The following is an 18,610-nucleotide window of genomic DNA, read 5'->3' as shown; positions in this document are numbered from 1 at the left end:
GTAAATGCAATTGGATAATGATCATTGGTACTGCCCATGACACACCACAAGGTATATATACCCATAGGTGGAGCAAGAAGGCATTCACGTATCAACTATTGCACAGCACGTTTTGGCTCTTCTCGAGACTGAGGGAAGGAAACTAGTGGAAAAGTACTTTTTTTGTACATGCCTTGAATGCAGCGGGTGGCTCCAGACAATTGTTTCTGGGGATGTTGTCCTGAGGAGTATAGGTGACCCAAAGACTGTTATAATAAAAGCAAACATAATGTAACTGTATACCTTATAATGCTGGTCAGCAAGTGAAAAAAAAAGTTATACTGTGTAACGCAGTACATGTAGCATGCCGTCTGCTGCATGCTTATTGGTTTGGTCAATAAAGTGCGTGTTGCCTCATGATGTATGGCTTGTAGTGTGCCACCTTTTCCCCTTTGGTTTGCCCTGCTCTAGACAAAATTGGGCTATGGGGGTAACGTGGGCCAGCAAAATAACAATGACCTCCCAGTAGCAATAAGACTACCACTGTGTCCAGCAATGATAGACCCCCAGCAACAATAGCTTTAGGATTTAGTGATTTTACTTACCTGAGCACCCTCTCACGGAGCTCCCTCTTTCCCACCATTCTTGCCAAAACTTGTCAGGCAGGACATGTTGTGCTGGAACTCACAGCATTACAAGCACTTTTTTTTTTTGCTTCCAGGATGGTTACCAACTTGTGTTTGCACTAGTGTGCAGATCTCACATCACACAGTTTCCTTTTTGTTTTTTAATGTCTCAAGTGATATTTTAATATAGCGCTATTCACTGTATAGAGGCTGCAATGTGGTGATTTGTGTTGTAACTTGCTACACTGAAAAAAATGCTGCATATAGTACTTTATTATTGTAGACTTCAGCAACACTGGTGTGAACAGACACCAAAGGAAACAAAGCATCATGGCACATTTGTGTTGACAGTCCTGAAAATAGCTGCCAGCATAGCCCCAACACATCTGGTGTGAATGAGCCCTAAAGAAGAAAAACATAACTGTCAATTCTGCGTGTGGTTGATGTGTAAATAAAGCACTGACCATGTACAGAGCAAATAAAGAACATTTGAAACTGACAGCAGAGCTTTTCTCTGCTGGACACCACTGGGTTTACTCCACACTACACCTGCATGTTTTACAATGCATTTATAAAGTGCTGGCCACTGTGTTCACAAACCTACTGCCAATCTTTAGAAGACACTTTTTTTTTTTTTTTTTTCAAGCAGTGGTACAGGAAAAGTCTGCATCAAGAAGACCATGATATTTATGCAGGATAGTGCTTCATCACATGCAAGTACTCCCGCATGGCTAGCCAGTAAAGGCCTTAAAAATGAGAGAATGACATGATCCTCTTCCTTACCTGACCTAAACCCTATTGAGAACTTGTGTGCCCTTCTTAAATGGGAGATTTACGGTAAAGGAAAACAGTACACTTCTCTGAACAGTGTCTGGGAGGCTGTGGTTGCTGCTGCACAAAAAGTTGATCGTCAACAGATCAAGAAACTGACAATGGAAGACTTTCGACTGTTATTGAAAAGAATGGTGGCTATATTGATTACTGTTTTTTTTTTTTTTTTTTTCTTTTTATTTGTGCATTTTTTTAATTCTTATTTTAACAGATAAAAATAAACAAGTAAGATGAGAGCATTTTCATTTAGTTGCATAATAATTCTGTACACTAATAGTTGCCTATTGTGCACACACAGATTTTGTCCCAGGAAAGCCCAAACCTCATTTTCTTTCTTAAATATTCAGGTTTGAGGTTTACAGTTTTGGTTTGACCAAGAGTTTTTCAATAATGAAATTAATCCTAAAAATAAAACTTGCCTAATTGTGCACACCATGTAGGTCACTTCATTTATTTACAGTTGTAGCACCGAGATTGCTATCAATGACCTCTCCTTTCAAGTTCGTTCCCTGGCTATCATTCTGATCCAATGGCTTCAGAACTTTCGAAGTCTCAGAACACATATGCAGATCCAGAGTTCTGACCTTCTTGGTCTTCATGCTTATGTATTGGAGTTGGAGACAATCAGGTAAATGGCATTTTTAGAAAATGGACAATGCATTTCTTTGTTAGATTTCCTTCAAACGTTTTGAAAATTGCAGCAAAGGGGTTAAAAGCTCTTTCAGGTTTTGATTGTTTATTGCAGATAGCTTTTCCTGGTCTAGTGTCCACTTAAAATAGTCAGACAAAGTGAGCAGAATTGTTTTCCAATGAGAACAAACAGCAATACAAATCTGGCAGGGCTTCCAACTTTTCCCTGCTCCAAACGTTTTACATTTTAGCTGGAGTTGCACTTTAATATACCAGTAATGTCATTGTACCACATGCAGCAATTTTATTGATTATTGGTGGAATTAGATACTGTTCCAAAGAGTCAGCCAGCCATGTAAACTGATATTCTTGTTGTCTCATTTAGCATATTATAGAAAACTGTAAATGGTGAAGAAAGGATACAAAATCCCTGGAGTTTGCACCTTTTAAAACTCTCTGTGCTTTTGTTCAATCCTTTCACAATCAGAGGTCATTATGTGAATGCGCAACCCACATCAAGCAGCATCTGCATATATGGGTTAACGTGACAAATGGACATATCTAAATCATTTTTAAAGGATACAAAAATGTTTTTATTTGATAAACTGTTTTACAGTGGTACCTTGACCTACGAGTGAATTTAATGTATGAGTTTTCTGAGGTACAAATCGTCACTTGGTTGATTTTTTTTTTTTTTTTTTGCTTTGTTACGCGAGCAAAAACTTGAGGTATGAGCTCGAGACGCCGCTGCTAGATGGCGTAGTGAGCAGGGACGCCACAGAATCCCCCAGCCTCCAACACGCTCTCTCGTTCTCTTCACGTGCTCACCTCGTAGAGTAAACACTGTGATTCGTTGTGCTCACGGTTTCTTGCTTTGTGTTTTGTGCAAATTCCTTCTTCTAACTTTCTTGTAACCATGGGGTGGCATTTTGAGGGTTGAAATGGATTAAGGGCATTTTAAGTATTTTCAATGGGGAAAATTGATTTGATGTGCGAGCAAATTGAGCTACGAGCTCGGCCACAGAACGAATTAAACAAATTAAACTTGTAGGTCAAGGTACCACTGTATAGCTAATGTTAGGTTTTATTAGAAGCTTATTCATTTAACCTCCCTGGCGGTATTCCCGAGTGTAGCTCGGGGTAAAGTTTCAGTACCACAAGCAGTAACCCCGAGCTACAGTCGGGAATACCATGCGGCGCTGCTCCGCGATCCCTCGATCACATACCTTGTCCTGCGGTCCCGCGATGTCCCTCCTGCAGTGTCCCCGGCAATGTAATCCGGAGGATGCCGGCATTTGTCATCTGGGTTCCATCCCCTGCGAGCATCGGGACGTACGGGGACAGAACGATGGGAAATTTGAAAATGACAAAAAGTGACATTCACTAAAATCATAGTAAAACATTACTGTATCAAACCATTTCACATACATTTTGTCCTTTGCCCTGCCTGCATTTTTACTGTTCTTTCTGCCTGGAAACTGAGAAACATCCATGGCATCCAAAAAGTGTCCCTTTAGGTCAAAAGTGGTTTTATACCAGCTAGAGAACAGCGATAGTAAATCAGAACCACTTGCAGAATTGAGTGATAATGATTCGTGGAGAAATTTGTCGTCAGACACTGAAAACGACTTTGCTCAGTGATATATTTCAAATTTCAGTGTTCTTGGTTTGATTATATTATTGAATTAAATTTATTATTATATTATTTTTTATGATTATTTATTAAATTATAATTTATGATTTCGTGTTTCAAGTTTTATCCTACCCGGGATGTTTACTAGACTCTTGTTCGGACAGATTTCAGTGAGTTATTCCTAGGAATTACAGGCCTACAATATAAAATGCCAAATTTCCATGCAAAATAATGGTACTGCTTTCAGCATCAAAAATCTGAAATAATCATACCGCCAGGGAGGTTAATACTGCTATTGTATCTGACAATTACAGTCAAAGTAACTCTGTGGAAAGGTTCAGTAATAAAGTGCAATGCCATCTACAGGCTGGAAAACAGAAGGTGGAAACGCTGCACACCAGAACCCAGCCACTATTTCAAGAGGTCATTGATTTCAGATTAAGCCCAGTAGGTGGGGTGAAACATGTCAGAGGAGCATAGCCAGGAGAAGTTAAGGCTGAAGCCACATCTTTACCCCTCTATATAGAGGGTGGGTTCTGGTGTGCAGTATTTCCTCCTATTTGTTTTCCTATCTGTTTCAGCTAGCCTGGACGAGCTTGTTTGAACGTTAGTGGCTGATCTGTGCTTTGGACTACAGGGAAAAGCCTTGCAGTGCTTTGAGTGGTGCTCTAAGTTGTTTTGTGAATGAAGGGTCCAGCCTGGTTACTGATCATCAGTGTGGACCACAGTTGTCAATGTGATAGCTTAGTGTGACAGCTAGCAGCCATGTACAGTATTGGCTGCTTATGGTGGAACATACCCTCAGCACAGGGCATTGTGGTATTTAATCTAAACAATGCAGGTCTATGAAAAGATGGCTGTGCAGACCTGCTGGAGGCTATTCCTGTAGACAGGAGGTCATTCTCCAACCAAACCAAAAACAACCCTAGAAACAAAGAAATAAATGATGCATGTGAAAAGCAGGGGTTCCTTTTACCTGCTTGGGTAGATACTAAGACAGGTCAGTTACATTCACAAACCAGAGTACTAGGTAGGGTCTTCTTTCTATAATCACGTAATTAGTGCTAGCATCCCTGCAAGCCTTTGGGACATGTATTGTAATGATGAGGCTCACTTTCGTAAACCTAAAACTGACCAAAAAACATTAGTTTTCCTTTTATGTGTAATTGCAGCAGCAAAAGAATCTGGCTCATTCAATTTTCCACCATTCTGTACTAAGGGACTGAAGAAATATTGATGCATGCTTGCTTAATGAAAGCTATATATGAAGACTTGGTGAGTGATAATACTGCTGCTTTCATCCCCTTTATAAGATGATTTGTAACGATGAAATCAGGCAGAGAAATGCAAGATCTGGTATGTTTGCTAACAGGAATTAGATGTTTAAGATACATAAATTACATGTTTGTGGAATGTATTTGTTCTTTCTAGTCATGGTAATTATGGGTCTGTTCGTGTTTACGCTGAAATGATTTCTGGAATAATAGCCACTTTAAAATCCCATATAGCAGTATTGAAGCTACAATATGCAGAGGGGAGAAATGTAATGGATGTGCTAGGAATGTTTGGAGTATTCACTCTGACGCAGGACAGGTTAATTACCAGGATCTAGTACATGTAATTACTGTGGTTTTTTTGTTTTTGTTTTTTTTTGTTTAATAATTTACAACCTTACTATTTAATCCATTCCACACTTGTGTTTTTTGAGGCATTTTTTTCAATAGGTACATTACTATGTATCGGTAAGTAGTTGCAAGGGAGAGCTCCAAATAGGTTGTAAAGCTATGTATGAGGTCTGTTTTCTGTGCTTGGGTTTGTGGTTTGGAATTAAAAAAAACTGTAAAGCGGAACTTTGCTTTCTCAATCAGCATAGACTATTTTTAATCTGTATGCTGCTAACATTCGTAAATAGAGGGGAAAGTATATCATATGTACTTTTTTTAAACTTTTTTTTTTTTTTTTTTTAACAATTCTTCAGCTACTTCCTAGGCAAATGATGCGGATACATCCAAGGAGTCTTCAAGATCATCTCTTAGCTAAGCACACCCTCTCGCCTGCATGCCTGAGCTAAGGGCAGATGGATTCCAGGATGAAAATGCTACATGAATCCTCTGCCCTTGTTTGTAGAAGATGTGAGATGCCGCTCACCCAGCCCAGTTCATGTAAGTGATGGCCTCAGCCAGCCCTGCTCAACTGGCCACGCTCCCTGGTGTTTTGCCCCACTCACTGCGGAATTAGTCATAGATTGCTATGACTAGGCCCCATTGGCTGGGATGAAACACGTCAGGGGGGTGGTAAGTGGAGCAGCACTGACTGATGCCATCTCTTACATAAACCAGGCTGGGTGAGCGTCGTCCCACATCTTCTATATACATATCGGCATGTCTGGGTGAGTGACAGGAAACCAGCACCCTGACTCCTGAGCTCCAGCAGGCAGCACATCACACGCTTGGAGCGGCACTAATAATGTCTTTGAGGTTGCAATCATCTGCCCTTACTAAAGATGGCCACGGCCAGAAATGCTAGGGGGGTGTTTTTCAAAGTGATTTCTCAGCAAAATAAAGCATGGAGACCTGGATTAATGGGTGAGTTTTCTTTTGAATAGCGTTTTTGGCTTGTGGTGCTCAGATGCAGTGTAGGTCCCCTTTTAGGCCTCTATCAGGAGATCGCTGAACCTGAACTCCGGCAAAATAAACATATGGGAAATCCCATAGGATTTGTTATTCTGTTCAGCCTGTCTTGTGACTCAGATACCCTTTGCAGACAGGGCAGTCAGACTTACATTCTGAGACCTTTCTGCAGATTATGTTCCAAATGAGCAATACAGCATCACAAAATACACGTGGGATAACATAAAAGGCAGCAGTGTAAGGAGGAATAATAGTGCTTTCCCTGAATTCTACAAGGTAATACAGAAATAAATCTGATATATATATAATAGATATATATCTGTAAATACAGATATAATTGTATCCATCTCAAAGACTCTGACCTCCATTTATTTGATTTATTATCAGACAATTAGGCTTCATGCACACTGGGTGTAAAAACACAGCTTTCATAAACGTTTGCTTTTTTTTTTTCCTGCCTCTAAACACCCCTGTGTTAGCCTGTGTCCATGCGCACACAGGGATTTACAGGCATATTTGAAGAGGTTAAGGGCAGGTGTGCCTGGAGGAGCCCATCCCTCAAAGGTACAGGGACACACATGATGCCCAGCTATAGCCAAATGGCAGCAAAGGCATCCAGTGCGTCCCTGCATCCAAATTGTCCGACTGCACAAAACACTGGCAACCGTCCCAACCTATAATTTTAGAGTTAGGTCCACAGTATACAGAGGACCCATGACGCAGGACTGTGGCTTACGCATGTTTTTGCAAATATGTGCAAACAAAGCCCTGTTTTTAATGCTGTTACATGGGGCCAAATTGGTTGTTTGCAGGCTGGCTGATAAGTGTGGCTGGGAAATCCTTTGTGATATTTGAAGATGAGTTTCTGCAGAAAAAAACATCACCAGTGCGGTCAGGAGAGGAGCATTTGAGCAGAAAAGATGCAGAGCACACATAAACTCTCCTAAGTGTGTTTATGCGTGTTCCCTCATTTAATGCATTTCAGTGGCCAGAATAAATTAATATTCTGGCTAAAAGAATACATTAATATGTGAAAAATACACAGCTTTTATCTCATTTTAAGTAGCTTTTCTCTTGCCAGGCAAAAAGGCGTTCAGGGGAGCTAAGCAAAATGCTCAATGTAAATGAGGCGTTCTTTACATTATTCATGCAGTAATCACAAACTAGATATACAGATTTGTACAGCAAATCACCACCCCATGCCTACATGGATGAAGATGTTATGTTACAATACAAAGCTTTGGCCAGCTTTTTTTTTTTTTTCTTCAGTATTGCGGTTAAATGTGTGCTAAAAAAAAAAAAAAGGGTAGATATTCTGCTGCCATTCTTGTTGCTCCAGCCTGACTTCACAGCTCCCCTCCCTGGCCCTGAGATCACCTGTTCTCCAGACAGTGGCCTACTAAGCATTTTCATGTCATCTGTATGAACAGTCTGTACTGGGTGAACAACATTGTGTAGTGCCGTAGAGTCCTGATTGATCCACACTACTGTTCACTGTGTTGCTGTTCAGGGTATTGCAAGAGGCCATCAGGTTTTTTTGCCAGTTATGTATAAGGATGCGAAATAGTGATTCACAAGCATGCACACTTGGCTCACTTGAATGAAAGGAGGAAGTTGTGAGAAGGAGATAACCTCTTCTGGGGGCATTAGTTATTGGCCAGAAAAATATTGCCTAGTTTTGTTCTGATCCTAATTGGCCATACTAAGTTCTGACTGTTTAAGAGTGCCTATTGGCACAATTTACACAACGCGCCATTTCTGCAGGTCTTCATTTGGTAACAAACCAGTCATTACCATCAATGCTATTTTTTTTTTCCTTCCCCCAAAAGGACCCTCACACCTAGTAACACTGAGCTCATTTGTAAATTATCTGTGTAGATCTGTGTTTTCCAAAAGAACAAGCTCTCTTGCAGTTCCAGGAATAAGACAAACCATTATTACTGGCAGGGGTGCCTAAACTAATCTGCTTTTGTTCATGTAAAACTTTTATATTCAGTTACAGCAGTTTTTTCCTTTTGGGATAAAGTATTAACTGGCGTTTGGCTTCAATTTGTTACTGTATTTATATCCGGTAGTGCATCTAACTCCCCCTTCTACCCAGACTGACAATGCTGCTGTCCTAATCTGCCCCCCAGTGCTCCTTCATCCTGAGTGGGGGCACTTTATAACAGTAGGTGGGTTACTGTCCAGATCACCAAGTGAAAACATCTAATGATTGGTAAGCTGAACTATAATACATTTTTGGTTTTGGATTTAATAACACTTTAAGGTATAACAAAAGGCAAAACATTTGTTTTAGTTTTGGATTGAATCGAGATGGATTAACATCTGTCAGGTTTTTATTGTGGTCTCTGCAATCATTAGGGAGATTCACCCTCACTATTTGTCTTGTTTACCATTGACATTAAAAGAAAATCCTGAATTTTTGGTTGTCCCCAGAATAGGTTTAGTGATTAAATCTTCCAATGGGTACATTAGTTCTGATGACCTTGGTGACAATTAGGGATTTTCTCTCACTTCCAGTTTTGGCTGTGGAACAGAAAGGGAAATCTCCCCAGTGGGAAACAGATGGCAGAAAAGAAACCCGACAAGGGTTATACCCTTCTCTTTACTCAACTTGTATGTTGCTGGACTTTCAGTAGTTGCTCCACGCATCACCCTGGTACAGTTTTTAGAGCAGTCAGTTGGCTCTCTAGTACAAGCAGCCGGAGGGGATGTCCTGCCACCTTCCACGGCTCTCTCGGTATCTCCCGTCCCACCGAGATTGGCTCTCCCATATAGTAAACCGCCATTTTTGAAAAACTGAAAGCATTCAAAAACACCAATCTTGGTGTTTTAAATGCTTTCAAGTGCAGAAAAGGGATTTGGGGTCTTATAGACCCCAGATCTCTCCATAAAGAGTACTTATCACATGTCTATTCCTGTCCAAAAGGGATGTTTGATCACTTTTCTTGCTGTCACAAGGAATGTAAAGTGAAACAGACAGGTCCTCCTGCAAGCAATTTGGTCTGTTTCTAAAGAGTTTTTGTGTTTGTACCCCTTGCATTGTGGGCAAGTAAACTATCATTCATGGATGAATACCACCATACAGTGTCACCTTAGACCTACAAATAAGATGCTGGCCACAAATAAGTATAGTTATAACAGATATGTTTGCTACAGTGCCATTGATCAAAAACACAATGGTGAGATCATTCCCGTAAATGGTGTAGTGATGACAGAAGCACCAGTGAGACCCGTGGAGGACTCTGTAGATTGACACTTCCAGAAGTGTCAGCTTCCCAGCACACTCCGGCTTCCGAGCAACATAGCCAGCAAGAACAGACTGAGGTTGTATGTCACTCTGTAAAATATCTTTGTTTTATAATTATGTTTCAATGCATCTTTATCTCTAAATGTATATTCAAGATAATAAAACACCAAGGTTAACTTACAAACACCCTTTATTGTATATTTAGCTTATGTGTGATATTGCATTTGGATTGACTTCTAAGACGTACAGTATATAGGCAGGAATGATGAGAAGATGTTCAAGTGTTCAATAAATGCATTCCCTCTAATGTTCTTCCATGATCAAAAGAGCTTTGCGTGATTCTTGGCAATTGTCAGCGATCTAATGCAGTTCAGAGGAACAGGTCACCCCCACAGAGCAAAGGCAGCTTTGATCTGAAACTTTTTTTTTTTTAATGCACCTCAGGAAATATTTCACAACATGCTTAAAAAAAAAAAAAAAAAAAAAAAAAGTTGTGTACTGCAAGAGACACAAATACCATGATGCTTTTAATAATGTTGTAAAATGTTATAAAGATATTAAACTTTGGTATTAAAAGGGACATATGCATCCTATCCTTAGGAACTGTTGGAAGGCATACAATAAACAGTAATGAAGAATTGTATAATTGAGCTATTGGGTAACTTGCTCTGCACAGATGGTAGCAGCTGGCCTAAAGTCATATTGTGTTCCTGGTTATTTGGCCTTTCAGTGACTTTTCTGTGAGGCGACCTGGGAAAAAGACCTCATGGTACTGTCATGGGGAAGGCTAAAGCTGGCTGTACACTAGTAGAATTTCAAGGGAAAATTTATACAAAAATTCTTAGAAAATTTTGTATGAAAATTCTCAGTACATTCAAATGTTATTTCAAGGTTTCATTTGCTTTTAAAAATTTGATCTTGGAATGAATGGATTCTACAGATTAAAAACCACATACACTGTGAGAAATTTGTGTATTAAAGATACATTTTTGATCCTGCTCCTTCAAATTTTTACTTGTCTCTGTGGTTGAAAATGAACATCAATTTGACCCCACTAATGATTAGAAAATTAAGGTTTTTACAACATTCTTGTAACGAAAAATGATGTACGAAATTCTACTAATGTGAAACTACTGTTGCTCTATTAAACAAACAAGCATATGTGATTGATGTATAACACAAGCACTGACTTCTGTAATTCCCTCTTTTCCATGGACCATAAGAAATTCAGAACCAGACCAACCATCCTGCCTTCCTGAATACGGAGTCCTGCCCATTGTGAATAGCGCTTCCATCCTGTCATCCAGTAACATAATGGAATGCCCATCTACATATTTATCTACACGCCTACAGGGAAAATGACAAGCTATATACAGTATATATACCATCAATGCTGATTATATATTACAGTGCCTTGAAAAAGTATTCACACCCCTTGAAATTTTCCACATTTTGTCATGTTACAACCAAAAACATAAATGTATTTTATTGGAATTGTATGTGATAGACCAACATAAAGTGGCACATAAATGTGAAATGAAAATGATAAATGGTTTTTAAAATTTTTGCACATCTAAAGAATTAAATTTTAGCCCATTCTTCTTTGCAAAATAGCTCAAGCTCTGTCCGACTGGATGCAGAGAGTCTGTGAACAGCAATCTTCAAGTCTTCCACAGATTCTCAATTGGGTTTAGGTCTAAACTTTGGGCCATTCTAACACATGAATATACTTTGATCTAAACCATTCCATTGTAGCTCTGGCTGTATGTTTAGGGTCGTTGTCCTGCTGGAACGTGAACCTCCACCCCAGTCTCAAGTCTTCTGCAGACTCTAACAGGTTTTGTTCTAAGATTGCCCTGTATTTGGCACCATCCATCTTCCCATCAATTCTGACCAGCTTCCCTGTCCCGCTGAAGAAAAGCATCCTCACATCATGATGCTACCGCCACAATGTTTCATGGTGGGAATGGTGTGTTCAGGGTGATATGCAGTGTTCGTTTTCCACCATACATAGTGTTTTGCTTCTTTAACATTTTCTGTGTCCCCCACATGGCTTCTCCCAAACTGCAAATGGGACTTCTTATGGCTGTCTTTCAACAATGGCTTTCTTCTTGCCACTCTTCCATAAAGGCCATATTTGTGGAGTGCACGACTAATAGTTGTCCTATGGACAGATTTTCCCACCTGAGCTTTGAATCTCTGCAGCTCCTCTAGAGTTACCATGGGGCTCTTGGCTGCTTCTCTGATTAATGCTCTCCTTGCCTGGCCTGTCAGTTTAGCTGGACAGCCATGTAGGTTTACAGTTGTGCCATACTCTTTCAATTTTTGTATGATGGATTGAACAGTGCTCTGTGAGATTTTCAAAGCTTGGAATATTCTTTTCTAACCTAACCCTGCTTTAAACTTCTCCACAACTGTATCCCTGACCTGTCTGGTATGTTCCTTGGCCTTCATGATGCTGTATGTTCACTAATGTTCTCTAACAAACCTCTGAGGGCTTCACAGAACAGCTATATTTGTATTGAGATTAAATTACACACAGGTGGACTCTATTTACTAATTAGGTGACTTCTGAAGGCAATTGGTTCCACTAGATTTTAGTTAGGGGTATCGGAGTAAAGGGGGCTGAATACAAATGCATGGCACACTTTTCCGTTATTTATTTGTAAAAAAATCTTGAAAATCATTGATCATTTTCCTTCCACTTCACAATTATGTGCCACTTTGTGTTAGTCTATCACATAACATCCCAATAAAATATATTTACATTTTTGGTTGTAACATGACAAAATGTGGAAAATTTCAAGGGGTATGAATATTTTTTTCCAAGGCACTGTATATACAAAATATAGATGTGTTTAAAGATACACATATTGTACATATATATAATTTTAGGCATCTGGGAGTGAAAGGAAAAATCTTCCCTCTTCTGTGGTCCTGATTATTTCATGCATCATGTGATTACATTCCCAGAATTTGAGAGAAAGGGGGAGGTTTATCCTTCATTCCCATGGAGTGCCTGAAATAGAAATGGCTACAAAATGTAAGGCTGTCATACTGTTGGGATTAAGATTATTTGGGTTGCTTGGACATAATTACAATTAGTTTGAATATAAGGAAATTAATGTTTTATTTTATGTAGAATACATATTTTATTTGCAGTGTATCTTAATTATTAGCTGCATAGGCTCATCTGTGGCCATGGGAGCACATAACATGTCCAAAGGTCCTAGAGTATTTCGGCTACTCTGGTGGTAGCTTGACAATCGAGGAGCTGTAAAAAGATGACAATAGCTTAAATTAAACTAAATTTGAAGCCATTCTGCTACTCATTTAGAAAGTTGGCAGCAAAATAGTTTCTGATGAAGTCACATAGCTTGGTGGTTAAATTAAAGATTATTTGACTGAGTTTAGTAAATTGCAAAGGTCGCCTTGTCCGGGACTTTCTGAAATGTTTGAAAAACAGTCACACGTAGGATAGTGACAGTGTTTTTCTGATTGCATTGTCTGTTAAGTACACCGATATTTTACAGCTCTAGGCTGATCATGGTCACATATAGAGCAATAGCAGATTTACAGTGTAAAGTAATATTTTCTTCTTGAAGGATCATATAAAGAAGGGAAATGAGAAAACCCAAAGGACGTGTTTGCCATCAGTCCACCCTAGAACCCAGACTTTGTTGCCATCCACAGATCCAGTCATGGTCTTGATTGGAGATAAAATCTGGTACAGAATCTTTTTAAACCATGTCCAGCTAAAGTAATGCCTAAAGAGTGATTTTTACTGATAGCTCTTCCTGCCATTGATCTATGCATATCAAAGATTGTATCATTCTAATGTACATATAATAGGAGGCAGTGTCATCAGAATGCTATCTAATAGTTCATTGTGAATGACCACGGTTTCTTTTTCTGGAAAATAAATGCCATGGTTGAGTTACAATGTTAAATCATGTCGTTCCCACTAAAGCAAGATTTCTTTCAGCCTAAGTATTGCACTTGCCGGTGTCACTTTGAAATCACAACTTTCTCAATGGGTTTTTATATTACTAATATAAAGTCATTTGGCTGAAGTATAACTATAGCCAAAATAAAAAATGACATGCAGTATACGATATGGTCTGTCACTAGTATTAACACAGCGGTCTTTGTTTTTCTGATTTCACCCATTACATAGCTTATTACCTGGTGATCAGACCGTTAAGTCTGTAGTTTTATTTATTTATTTATATTTTTTTTTTAACTTCCCTTAACAGACCAAGCTGTCCAGCAAATGTGGCAGTTAAAGGGCCAAGGCAAACCATTTAATGTTGATAGGGGTGCTTACAATGTTCACCTTTTATTCATTTATGTAAAATCCCAAAAGGAAAAAACACTTTCTCTAACTGCTTAAAAAGTGTTCGCTGGAGTTTAGCTTTAAAATGGTTAGTCACATGTAAAGTCTATTTATATCTACTGGTTCATTTTACACCACCCTCTCCACTAATTGACTTTGCTGCTGTCCAGGTATGGCTATGTTGCTCCTCCATAGATACAGTATATTGTATATAATATATTATTTTTTTGTTTTTGGGTTCATTTACACTTTAAGGGTTGTCTGCTGCAGCCGTAGATATGAAGATACAGACACCTAACAATTATTTCATATCTCTGCCATCTTAAAGGAGAACTGTAAACAAACGCAGTGATAGCCATTGCTTGAACAAGTATATATTTCAAGAGGAAATAAATCACTGCACTCCAGACTCCAGCACTTTTCCACCAGGGGTCACCTCTGACATGTATCATGTAAAAGTGCTCCCTCAGAGACCCAGAATATAAAGGTAACCCCTGCTGCTGGAGTACAATGAACTAGACCTCCATCTTGGAATTTTGCAGTGCAGCCTGTGGTGAACCACTTACTATGGTATACACAGACTATATTGCCGAAAGTATTGGGACACCCCTCCAAAACAAGCACCTAGGCATGCAGGTTGCTGCTACAAACATTTGTGAAAGAATGGGTCGCTCTCAGGAGCTCAGTGAATTCAAGCATGGTACTGTGATAGGTTGCCACCTGTGCAATAAGCCCATCCGTGAAATTTTCTTGCTACTAAATATTCCATGGTCAACTGTTAGTGGTACTATAACGAAGTGGAAGCAACTGGGAACAACAGCAACTCAGCCATGAAGTGGTAGGCCACATAAAATGATAGAGTGGGGTCAGTACATGCTGAAGCGCACAGTGCGTAGAAAGTGCCAACTGTCTGCAGAGTCAATATCTAAAGCCCTTCAAACTTTATGTGGCCTTCAGATTAGCACAGCAGTGCGTAGAGAGCTTCATGGAATGGATTTCCATGGCTGAGCAGCTGCATCCAAGCCTTATATATCACCAAGTGCAATGCAAAGCATCGGATGAAGTGGTGCAAAGCACTCTGCCACTGGATTCTAGAGCAGTGGAGACACGTTCTCTGGAGTGACGAATCGCACTACTCTGTCTGGCAATCCAGTGGACTTTTCTGGGTTTGGTGGTTGCCAGGAGAACGGTACTTGCCTGACTGAATTGTGCCAAGTGTAGCGTTTGGTGGAAGGGGGATTATGGTGTGGGGTTGTTTTTCAGGGGTTTGGCTTGGCCCCTTAGTTCCAGTGAAGGGAAATCTTAGGGTGTCAGTATACTAAAACATTTTGGACAATTTCTTGCTCCCATCTTTGTGGGAACAGTTTGGGGATGGCCCCTACCTGTTCCAACATGACTGTGCACCAGTGCACAAAGCAAGGTTCATAGAGACATGGATGAGCAAGTTTGGGGTGGAGGAACTTGACTGGCCTGCACAGAGACCTGACCTCAACCCGATAGAACACCTTTGCGATGAATTAGAGCAGAAACTGTGAGCCAGTCCTTCTTGTCTGACATCAGTGCCTGACCTCACAAATGTGCTTCTTTCCCATAGACACACTCAAACCGTGTGGACAGCCTTCCCAGAAGAGTTGCAGCTGTTATAGCTGCAAAGGGTGGGCCAACTCAATATTGAACCCTACAGACTAAGACTGAGATGCCATTAAAGTTCATGTGCATGTAAAGGCAGGCAACCCAATATTTTTGGCAATATAGTGCATCTTCTAATACACATCATGGTTTCTGAATTGACTTTACTTGTTACATGCTTATTCCAGGTTAGTGAATGAGAAAGTGTAGAGGTCTGAGGGTCAACGTAACAGCCAAGAAACAGATCTATAGCCCTGGTTCACACTGAATCCGACTTTGAAATTGTGCGACTTCACTTGAAGTTGCACAATTTCAAAGCTACAAGTCAGTGTGATATCAAGTGCGACTGTCTATGCAAGTTGCACGTGAAACCACAAAAAATTGCAGGAACCTTTTTTTCAAATCGGTATGGCACCGCAAAGTCATAGTTGAATTCATTTGAACAGTTCCATTGTCGACAATAGGTTGTGACTTTTCATGAGATTTGGAACTGACAAATTGCATGACAAGTTGCACCGTGTGAACCAGGGCTTAAAAGTCAGCGCTGAAAGTCTATAGAGATCCCTAAGGACAGGTTTACTTTGGAGATTAACTCCATCCACAGTGTATTATTTAGTTTTGGTTAGAGTAGGTCAGGGTTTGTTCCTATGTCACTATTGGGAATATCTCCTTACTTGTTAGGACAGGAAGAGATGAGAAATTTCTAGAACAAGGACACAGACAAATCAAAAGCACATATTTTAATAGTGTGAGAGAGGGTCAAAACGTTTGACTGTCTGCCTGCCCCAATGATAACTGCTCCTGCATTTCTTGTATTATGGGGACTGAAGGTGAGGAGGAAGATCAAAACAAGCTATTGAGAGAACATGAAAAAAGGAGTTTTTACTGAAAAATGTGAAAATGAATTGCTCCACATTGTCTGCAGCTACAATTGCCAGGGAAGGTTTACGTTTAAGCTTATTAAATATTTAATGCCCATGGCCTGGCCACAGTTCTACTTTAAACTAATTCAATAAGTATTTTTTGATATCTGGCTTTAAGCTAGAGGGCTCTAGAATGAAAAATAATATTTATTTAGCATTTTTATATGAACCATGATTAAATGGAATGATATACATAATGTATTTGACTGAATACAGATAAATATCTATGTTCATGATTATTTACCGTAATGGTCAAAAGGGCCTAAGAATTACACCCCAGAGATTGACAAGGAATTGAGTCTTCTCAGTCCAGTATGTTCCACATGTAGTGTTCTATATACAGGGAAACCATGAATGAAATGGAAATGGTCTTGCTGGTAACATATTTGTGCAGAGAATACAATAAGCTTTGCCTGTAAGGCAATATTGTCTGGAATGGAATGGGTTTAGTATCTGTCCACTCGGGTAGCAAGTGATGTCTGTCCTCTGAGGTTTTGTGCTCTGCAAATGTAGTATCCAGCATCAATGGTTTCAAAGTCTTCCACAGTTATGATGCTTTTTGAGACTCTTGTGGTGTGTCCAATGCCACGGTTAACCAGCCTCCAGGAGTCTTGGATGGTCACAGGCCTTTGATACTGTGCAAATAAACAAAATGTTTGTCAATCTTTATTACCCAAAGTTCATCAAATGGTAATTGCATTATCCATTGAGAATCTGTCTTTGAAAAAAACTGCTGCATACAAAAAGTGCAACCCTTGGATGTAACTATACATATCTGCAACATTTTCCAAAAGATTGAAAACCAAATGTCAGGCCACTCTGATAGGAAAAGATCCAGCACTCCCTGATAGTGTTAAAGCTTGCCCATGCCCCACAACACATTTCTGTTGGCCATTGATGCATCATAGTAATGAGTAATGGGTCAATGGGAATGTGGAGGCAGCAGTAGGTTCCAACAGTACCTGGAAGCATCAGAGCTTTGCTAGTTGGAGCAGCCCAGTATTCCCCTGTCACTGTAGGATTTAAAGGGTGCTGCAGACATGTGCAGGAACCTCTAGGTGCCTGTGCTTTTAAACCTGTAGCAGTTTTCCCCCAGGTCTCTTAAACCAAAGAACTTATTAGTCCATCTTGATACATATTAGCTGATCCTTTATTCATTACAGTTTATGCCAGGTTGGTAAAGAACATGCATGGTTTAAAATATTGCTCTGCTTTATTTTCCATTCTTTAGTAGTGTTACTGCTCCTTCTTGGACTAGGCTATGGTTGTAATAAATGTGATAAATCAGTGCCATGTTTATAACCTGTGGCCTTTGAGTAATACCATAAGTATCATATACATTATAAAGTCAGATGTGCAGGTGTAATATGATTATTGACATCGACATACACCCTTGAATTGCCTGGGCAACAAAACAAAAACTAATTTCAGCCAGTAGCTGGATACACCTAGATTAGTTAACCATGAATGCCTTGAGCCATCTGTTGGTGCCCAGGGACTTGGGGAAAGGCAGTTTTAAACTTTCCAGCCAAAGACCTCATTATTATGTCTTTGGGTAATTATAGTAAATAGCAGAAAGTGCTTATTGCATTTCTAATTGGATAATGAAATACATCTAATACATCCCATAAGTGCTACATAGCATATATGAGGAACGTGACCTATCATGCTGTACTTATCAGTGGTTATGTTGAGGTTAGCCAATGACATTAGATTTTGACAATACTTCTTTTGGTTATTGAAATAATTCTTCACAACAGGAAACAAATATATTTTGCACTAAGAAAAGTAGCATAGGACTCGTACACTAGACTGGGAAATATCTGCAACACGTAGTGTAGATCCACCTTGGGTTTCCTACTATATAAAATTGTCTAGCTATGAATTTTTAACCAGTAAATGTTGTAAAAATTAATATCAGTTCTTTTTCAGAGTATACATGTAAGCTCTTAATAGGAAAAGTATTGATGTCTTTGAACTTTGGTGTTGGTAAAACATTCCAAGAATAATTGGACAGTAAAGGATGGATCCTTCAACAAATCAAGCTAGATTCCCAGATGACTGGACAGATAGTGTCTTATTTTGGACAAATTATGAGAAGAACCAATTCCTCGGAAAAGACAATTATGCTTGAAAAAGG

General features: G+C 39.5%; 1 protein-coding gene across 1 annotated transcript in view; it reads right to left on the bottom strand.

The window, feature by feature from the left end:
• Window positions 1–9,754: 9,754 nt before the first annotated feature.
• Window positions 9,755–18,610, bottom strand: part of PDGFRL (platelet derived growth factor receptor like) — a 31,208-nt gene continuing 22,352 nt past the window's right edge. The window contains exon 3 of the mRNA XM_089669661.1: window positions 9,755–17,105. Coding sequence (XP_089525787.1) covers window positions 16,917–17,105 — 189 coding nt within the window. The 3' untranslated portion in view covers window positions 9,755–16,916. The remainder of the gene's footprint in view (window positions 17,106–18,610) is intronic.

Source organism: Staurois parvus, unplaced genomic scaffold, assembly GCF_062004578.1.
Source record: "Staurois parvus isolate SC_StPar_1 unplaced genomic scaffold, SC_StPar_1.0 ptg000080l, whole genome shotgun sequence".
Classification (NCBI taxonomy): Eukaryota; Metazoa; Chordata; class Amphibia; order Anura; family Ranidae; genus Staurois; species Staurois parvus.
Note: the sequence above shows the minus strand (reverse complement) of the source record. Positions and strands in the feature narration are given on the sequence as shown.